Genomic DNA, 9,105 nt, shown 5'->3' with positions numbered 1-9,105 from the left:
TATTTATAATTTTTTTTTTTATTAATCAAATACAAGAAACTTTAAAAATGGTATTTTTGTAATGTCAATTATTGTCAATAAGTATGCATTTTTAATCTAAATTAATTTTGTTTGTAGTGATCTAATTTTAATTAGTGTAAAATAATTACTTCATTACACAAAAATAAATGAACATTACATGAAATAGATTTAACTCAAATTTATTTAAATTTTAAAATCGTACCATTCCAAGGATCTTTACAAGTACAACTTCCAGTTACAGGATCGCAAGACTTAGTATTTTCTTCAACACAGAAACATTTTTGTTTGCATCCGACACCAAAAAAGCCCTCATCACATTTTTCACCACAATCAGGACCTTTAAATCCAGATGGACAGATACAAGTACCTGCATAAAAAAAATTATAAGAGGAAGACAGAAAAGAATAATTAAATGAAACATATTACACCATTATACTATAAAATAAAACAATATTTTAATACTTTGGAATAAAAATTTAGTAAAATTATGTTCATAAATACAAATAAATATCTAATACTTCATATTTCTAAGAATATATATATATATTGATAAATAAAAACAAATTTGAACATACCATGTACTGGTTCACATCCCGCATTATTTAGGCAATTGCACTGCTCTGAACAGTTTTTACCATACATGTCTTCTGGGCATGGTCTCTCACAAAACAAACCTTTCCATCCTAAAATGAGAAGTATACAATGCATTAATATGTTTAATAGTAAAATCTTGTGATAACAAGATATTAATGAAAATATCTTTAAGGAATAATAATTTGTAAATTTATTTTTTCTAAAAATCAGTAAAATTGATTACTTGCGATTATACCCATTGAAAAAAAAAAAAGATTTATTATCATCAGTTATGAAACATACCTGGAGGACAAAAACATTCCCCTGTTTCACCATCACATTGACCTCCATTGTTACAGTTACATTTAACTGCACAGTTTTCTCCATAGAATCCACTAGGACATGGCTCACTACAGTTTTTACCATGATAACCTGCAAAATAAAGTAATATAGTAATAGACTGCAAAATCTGAGGTTAGAATGCTGTGAAGTAAAGAAGTTTATACATTTAAAATCTTAATTGGAACTTGTTTAATTACTTTTTTTCATATACACTATAAATATACTAATAAGAAGAAATAGTATATTCGATGACTTACCGGCTGTACACTGGCAAGTTCCATCAATTGGTGAACAAAGTGCATTATTAAAGCAATGGCACACATTTTTGCAACCCTTTCCCCACTGATAAAATGGGCATGAATTAGAACATTGTTTACCATGATAGCCTACGGCACATTCGCATCTACCAGTCCAGGGATGGCATCTAAAATAATACCAAACATTTAGAACAATATAATTTAATAATTTGGATAAGGTAAAAAAGTATTATAACTTGAGTAATATGCTTGAATCACAAATGAGGGGTTTTCAACAGACATTGAACAATAAAATACTAATAGGTACATTAATAGACAGATAGGCCCCACTTACAAAAAGTCTAACTCAATAGGCTCACCTTTCCCTCCGGGTAATAATAATTTGGAGATTGAGGTGATCACCCATTTGTGGACCATGAAATTATCAACCACCCTTAACTGGGCATCAATTCACCCACAAATCATTTTTTTAGATTGATTTTTTACCTTTCCTTTCCATAGAAGAATTTCAACAAATAGTATTTTGTGACTTATTTCCAAATTAAAAAAAAAACCGTGCCCGTGTAGGCGACATATTTCCGTGACAACGTATACTCTATGCTAATATTACATAAATATAAATTAAAATCAATCCAATGTTATATATTTGAAATAATAAACCAGTTCACATATTGAATTCAGATATTTATTTTTGCTTGGTTATACATTAATTAATTTTTATACATATGATATAATATCCATATGTTAAACGAAGTCAATTTCCGTTACGGGACACTTTTTCTAACATGGCATCCCGCAAAATGATTTATAAGACGTTGTCACGTCAAAAGAGAAATCTATCTTAAAGTTAGAATGGAAATTAGAGGATAAATCTTCGAGGATAATAATAACCTCACTAACTCTAGTCTCACACATATACAATAAATATCAATTAATAATGGTCTTACGTTATTGTTTGATTTGGAGTACATTCACAATGGTTTTTACAATCTGGACCATAGGTCCATTCAGGGCAATTCCTTTCTTCACATTTCGCTCCAGTCCAACCGTTTTGGCATTTACATTTACCACTTGATGGGTCACATTCTCCATTCTGGCAATTACAAATTCCTGTGCAATTGTAGCCAAATGTTCCAGCTGGGCATTTTTCATTGCACTGTAAAATGTAGATAATTTAATAAATGATGATAAATTTAAATAAAAACAACATATTATTAATCAATAGTAATTAGATATCACCTTTTCACCTTTGTACCCTGCAGCACAAATACAAGAACCATCGATATGATCACAGAGTGAGTTATTACAATCACAAGTAAGACTACAATTTTCACCATACGTTCCAGAAGGACACCGATTGCCACAGACTTGTCCCTATAGAGTTTTTTAGGTATTAATAAATTTGTATTATAATTATCATTAAATTTAATTTAAAATGAAGAGTAAAAACATACTGTCCAACCAGGGGTACAAAAACATTCACCAGTAGCAGGGTCACAAGTGCCTCCATTTTGACAAAGGCATTCATGTTTACAATCCGAACCATGACGGCCAGGAGCACAAATTTTTTCACAACTGAAAATAATGTGAGGTAATATTTTAATAATTTATTAGACATGTAGTCATGTAAACAGTAAATATTTATTTTGATAATGGAAGAGGGTTCAAATAGAGTAAGATAATAAACTAACTTACAGCGAGCCAGTGTAACCTTTTGGACAGATGCATTTGCCGGATACATGATTACATGCAGCATTGTGCTTACACCTGCAAGTTTCAGCACATTCAGCTCCGTACTTCCCTTCAGGACAAGGTTTGTCACACAACTTCCCTAACCAGCCTTTCTTACATTCACAATTTCCTGAGAAAGGATCACAGGTAGCATTATTTTTGCATTCACAATCATGCTCGCAATCTCTTCCCCATCTTTTTTTTGGACAAGCTGCAATAAGTATACTTGAAATGTAGTTAGGATTTAAAATATTCATAAAACTTTATACTTAATTAAATGAAACCTGAAATTAATTAATTTTTATAACATTGAAAGTAAAATTGCATTGCATTACAAATGAGAGGTACAACAGTAATTATTATATTTCTTGCTTTCTTTTGTTCAAACATTAACAATTACCGTACTTTGATTTATTAATCTAATTTATGTAGTATGACTACAATCATGATTCTTATCTTTAATCTAATAAATCTGTAATCTTTGGTGCATTTCAAAAAAGATATTTACAATTTATATGAAGTTTAATATTTATTAATTCTAAATTTAAAGCCAGAAACATCTTTAAAAACACTAAGTACTTACATTTATCTGTTCCAAGAGAGCAAAGAAAAATAAAACAAAAAGAGTGAGATATATATATATATATGTATGTATTTATGAAAACACTACCACTCTAGTTTGTTTTAACATTAAATTGTTTAATAAAAAAAGTGTACATTGAAATGAAAATAGAAGTTAAAGAGATATAATAATAGGATTTAAAAGGCTCTGAACAGTTTTATTTCTAATATCAATACCAACTGACAATTTTTAGTATGACAAGTGTAAGGATAAAAAATTAAAATAAAAAAAAAACAACAGTTTTTTAAAACAAAGAATGTCTTCAACTGATTGTTTAAAAAACTACAAAGTAAAGTATTTTTGTATTTTTATTTTGGAAACTCGGAATCTTGTCTCAGAAGAAGGCTATATCAACAGAAATACACAAACGAACAATATAGCAACAAAACCTGGAGTTAGTTGTATAACAGCAATCTAGAGCATACTGTAATAAATAATTGTAAGTAATGTTTATAGTCTTAAATTATACTCTGTACTTTCTAGTTTTTTAATTAATTAGTTTGTGAAATTCTTTGTTATAGGGCATAACTATGCAAACAATAAAGTAGCAAAAACCTTGCAAGTTGTTTTTGACTGATCCTATAGATCCACAAAAATACATATTATTAACAGTTAAGAAATATATATACTTATATATTAATTTTCATTTAGAAGGGGAACTTACAGATTGAACACTGAGGGCCTCCATAACCAGGTTCACACTTGCATTTATTTGGTTCTACACAGGTTCCATGTAAACATTCTTGGGAACAAACAGGTTTACATTTGTTAGAAGAAGCAGCATAACCATCACAACAAACATCAACTGGTCTTGTTTTTGTTATTATCTAAAAGTATAAATATATAAAATTAATATTATTGGTAGTTCGTTCTTAATATATTAAGCTGTTGTGGTGAAAAGAAAACTCTACAACTTTCTTTTAGAATATTCCTAACACTCTATATTTACCTCTACAGCATTACGGGGACTTTTCCCATCTTCTAGTACTTTTATTTGTTATAATCAAATATATCAATTTCCTTTTTGAAATTTTGTCTTTACAGATATATCATTAAACAGTCTAACACACCATTGTTTAAACACTATCATTCACTGTTAATGACAAAGACAAAACTTCAAAAAGGAAATGGATATATTTGATTAAAAGGAATAGTAGTACTAGAGGATAGGGAAATACCCCAAAATGTTGCACAAGTTAATATAGAATATAGATAATATTCTACAAGGAAGTTTCTTTTCACCTCAACAGTTTAATAAAATTTAATAATATAAATGTTTATTTTTGTAAAAGACGATCTTATAATTACCTCATCTTGCAAAACATTATCAAACACAATCTCATATTTCGAACATCTTGGTGGAACTTTCAGACACCATGTGTAAGATTTGATTTGTCTTGGCTTTTTTACTGTGACTTTTACAGTAACATTATACCTAAAACAATATAGATGAAATTTATAAGTTCTACATCTCTTGATGATGATAATACATGTAATATATTGATGATATATTGACATCTCAGCAAGTTTCAATGTTTTATGATTATAAGTCATAAAAAAAATTAATTTAAGGAAAACATTACATTATGGACAAATCAGAAAGAGCTCTGGTTACAAGTTAGCAACCTTAATTAAATAATATAAAATCTTTTATTTCCAAGAAAAACAAAAGCCCATCCTTAGTTCTTATTGAAGGGCACTTCAGGGATGTGGGGACAGGAGGTAAAGGAGTCCCAGGCCCACTCCACGCTCATTCTGGGTTAAATTTTTGTATTTTATTGTTTCCTCCATCTCCCACATGAGATGAAGGGCCCCCAACCATTATTTCAGCTAGGCCTCAGTACTTCTTGTTAAACCACTGGAGCCATCATCATATCTTTTTTGGCCTATAATCAAAAAGTGAAGGATTCAAACAGAAAAGGAAAATTTTACATATCGTTCGAAATTCAAACATGTTCAGAAGGTAAGAGAGCAGGATTTGAGAATTAATTGGTTTTCCAACTCAAAACACAACCTAAATCACTGTACCCGAAGAATACTGTCCGAGTTAGTATGTGTTTAATTGTATTTATGTCAGTTCATAAATAAAAATAAACACATTACAAAGTACAACCACTAATACTTTTTGAACATCATAATTCGGATTACTATTAGTGATGCTATGGGAGCTCAAAAGTACATGTCAGGGTTGTATAAGCCAAAATTATAAAATTGTACCAAACACAAGACTTATGAAACAGGGCCCAGGTTGAGAATCAGAAAGTTCTACCAATGTCTGCCCCTCTGAACTCTTAATTGGCTGTTATGATAATAATCTCTTCATAATAACCTAGAAATAAAATTCACAATCAGGATATTCTGTTTCCTAACCAATAGTTACGAAAGGAAGCGAATCTACCTAGATCAATCACAAGGTTTAGCTCAAACCACAGGAAGAAGAAGTACCCACTGAGTATAGAGATGTGTTTGAACCAGAACGGCCTGGGTAGAGACTGGGTTTATACCAGAAAGATCCCCCACCTCAGAGTGAATTTGAGACATTTAGAATAGGAAATAATTTACTTTTTTGTTAATGCAACGAGCTACATTATTATCAACATATTTTAAACATAAAATGCTATGTAGACAACATATAAAGCATTAAATGTAAGTTATTTTTAGAATAATAAATGCCTTTATTGAAAAATAAATATAAAAGTAAGAAAACAAACTTACGGTTCTTGTCGTGTGCATACATTTGGTCCTTCTAAAGTATTATCTTCAGTAGTTTTAGCTGCAATACTCCCAATGAACAAAACGAGAATCAATGATAAAACGGGTTGCTGCATACTGCACTATTTTTCTGAATTATCACTGAAGAAAGTAATTATTTCCTCATTCCTTATTCTACCTATGAAAAGAAAAGAAGAAGAAATTAATTACTAATATTTTTAAGAGTATTATAAGTTTTTAGATCTAAAAAGGTTATGAGTTACTTAGAAAGAATAAAAAGAAAAATAACAATAACATATATGGAAAAAATTAAACAGAAAAAAGTAAAAAACTAAGAAAAAGTAAAACAATGATTCAATACAATTGTGCAGTCCTCTTTATTAAAATAGAGTCATTTCTTCAAAAAAAAAAAAAAAGCAGCCTTAAATTCAGAGATGACCTTCTCTTGATTGTGTACGATATAATTTTTTTTCTTTAATGTTTTAAAATTATCTTCTCACACCACCTTAAAAGATAAAAGAGATATTCTTCATAATTTTAATTTTTTAAGTTCTACAGTTTAATTAATTGATTTAAGTGTTTTGTGACAAACTATGGATATTATCTGTTAAATAGGGAAACCATGCTAAGATGAAAATAAATTAATCCAGGGAGAACACAACTTCAAGTTGAAGAGAACACAAGTTCTTGTTCGGCATATAAAATTTTTTTTTTTCAAAATCAGTAAATAAATGGTTTGGTCAGGATGGAACCTTGGTTTCATAGATACCTCTTAGGTCAGTTGAAATAAGTACTTGGATTAGTCAAGGATATATCAGATGGTTGGAGCATGGTGTTAGCTCCCAAAAATATTTTGAAGGGAGAGTTGGATACCTTACTATATTTTTCATTCCGTTTGTAACAATTTTATATCTTTATGAAAGTTTGATCATTTTTTCCTAATTGATTGCTTTATCGTTTGAGTACCATTAAGTTTTATGTGATCTTAGAATGTTGAAAAGTGGAGAGATTGAGTTTTAGCAAAACGTTCCCTGTTGCTAGAAGATAAAATATCTTTAATCAAATTCACAGACAATGAATTAACTAATGTGGAGATTAGCAAAGTTAACTTTCTGAGCGATATTTTTTTTTTTGCAATCTGCAATAAGATAATGAAGTAAAAGATAAAATAGGGTTACTAACAGAAGCCATGATTCATACTAGCTGAATCAGATTAATCTGGCCATCGGAACAGAAAACAAAAAAAATTAGCTTCTTTTCTGAAGCAAATTAGACCACTTCATAACGTTCTTAAATGACTCCCACACACAACTTCCGCTCTACTCGTGGAGCGAAAAGTTTTTAAAAGGTTTCAGAAAAAAAGGATTAGGATAGAATATTTGAAATTGGCCCCTTAAAGTGTTATCATGGAGGTTTGTGAACGGAAAAATATAATATAGTTTAAATTATTTTTCTAACGGAATCGACAATTTTTAAATAGTTTATAATTTCAAGAAAAATAAAAAAAATATATGGTTTAATTTGAAGTTTAATGGTTTTTTAAAAAAAAATGATTGACGAATATTGTCTCCAGGTTTTTATTTTTCGATTCTACAATTCTATTGGAGAGAAAATATGTTATTTCGGTTTAGTAACCTATTATGATTCATTAGCCTGAATTCCAACACTTATATCTGATTCTACACTGAGTTAGTGGAATCAAAACAAAGTGAAAAATCTGCACTATTACAGTCTATAAAAGGTTGGTCAATGCTTGGTAAGGAAGTACCGTTTCTTGACCAACGGTTACAGTAGCGGATCTAGACCTTGTAGGGACTCCTATGGTTACGACGGGAGGCTGCCGAAGGTATAGGATCCAAGAAGGAAGAACCCGAAGACCCCATAAAAGTATACATTTGTTATGCATATATGGTGTGTGTCTCCCTGGATCCCACCCTGAAAGGTTAGTACGAATATATATTTCTTCCTTGGATCACTCCTAATCGGTAGGTTTTTCCCCAAACGAAGGATCAGATACACGCTTTATCTTTATGACTTAGATTAGGTGTGCCTCCCGACAAACATTTGATCCACGTCTGATTTGTATTTGTTGTAAAAATAAATAATTAACTGCTACAACCGGACCCGTAAATTGGGAGTCCACAGCCTTACCCAAAAGCTACTCAATTCCTTGTTAAAAACAAATTTCCATTCAATAATACCAAATGAACAATGCTTTTGTCGATTTAAGAAATGGAGAAGTTTAATATACTAATATAATTGAAAATAATTTAAATACATAGTTTCATTTCTATAATTCGATATTACAATCGAAACTATATTGGATTTTAACCATGAGGCTGATGACTAGTCTTTCGAAACCATTGTTCGATAAATACGGACTCAGACGAGTTTGATGCGGACTCAGCTATATTATCTTATGACTAATTTAACCTTAACCTATGAACAAAATCAGATCAGATAAATAAAAAAAATAATTATAACTTTTAATGTATAATAATAAAGTAAACATTGGTCCTTTTTAATTAAACCTATTTTCTTTCGGAAAAAATAAATATGGAATTTTCAAAGGACCGATATACATTGCAAATTTCAAATATTAATTTACATAGTTATGTTATGAACAAAAAATCTTTTATCCTTGTCTTTATTCCTATTCGATTGAGCTGTTTTCCTTGCATTGACGCGGCTAGGTGTTTGTGCATTTTTCCATAATTACATCCATGTCAATGCATCATTTGAGGAGTTGGTTACAAAAATTTCATTTTTTATTTTATACTAGATCGGCCTGGTGGGCCTTACATGGTTGATATAACCGTTATATATTATATAACCGTTTTATATATA

At 30.0% G+C, this 9,105-nt stretch overlaps 1 protein-coding gene across 2 annotated transcripts in view; it reads right to left on the bottom strand.

Annotated features, from left to right (window-relative positions):
* Nucleotides 1–9,105, bottom strand: part of LOC106687022 (protein draper) — a 129,992-nt gene that overhangs the window by 13,867 nt on the left and 107,020 nt on the right. For both annotated transcript variants that reach the window (XM_014430670.3, XM_014430672.3), the window contains exons 4-14: nucleotides 6,262–6,436; nucleotides 4,855–4,981; nucleotides 4,211–4,373; nucleotides 2,889–3,135; nucleotides 2,648–2,768; nucleotides 2,433–2,567; nucleotides 2,141–2,349; nucleotides 1,194–1,360; nucleotides 898–1,026; nucleotides 597–704; nucleotides 224–388 (exon numbers count right to left, since the gene is read on the bottom strand). In XM_014430670.3, the coding sequence (XP_014286156.1) occupies nucleotides 224–388; nucleotides 597–704; nucleotides 898–1,026; nucleotides 1,194–1,360; nucleotides 2,141–2,349; nucleotides 2,433–2,567; nucleotides 2,648–2,768; nucleotides 2,889–3,135; nucleotides 4,211–4,373; nucleotides 4,855–4,981; nucleotides 6,262–6,374 (1,684 nt within the window). In that variant the 5' untranslated portion in view covers nucleotides 6,375–6,436. The remainder of the gene's footprint in view (nucleotides 1–223; nucleotides 389–596; nucleotides 705–897; nucleotides 1,027–1,193; nucleotides 1,361–2,140; nucleotides 2,350–2,432; nucleotides 2,568–2,647; nucleotides 2,769–2,888; nucleotides 3,136–4,210; nucleotides 4,374–4,854; nucleotides 4,982–6,261; nucleotides 6,437–9,105) is intronic.

This window comes from Halyomorpha halys, unplaced genomic scaffold (assembly GCF_000696795.3).
Source record: "Halyomorpha halys isolate HHAL.00 unplaced genomic scaffold, Hhal_1.1 Scaffold908.1, whole genome shotgun sequence".
NCBI lineage: Eukaryota > Metazoa > Arthropoda > Insecta > Hemiptera > Pentatomidae > Halyomorpha > Halyomorpha halys.
This window is presented reverse-complemented; position numbering and strand designations above follow the sequence as displayed.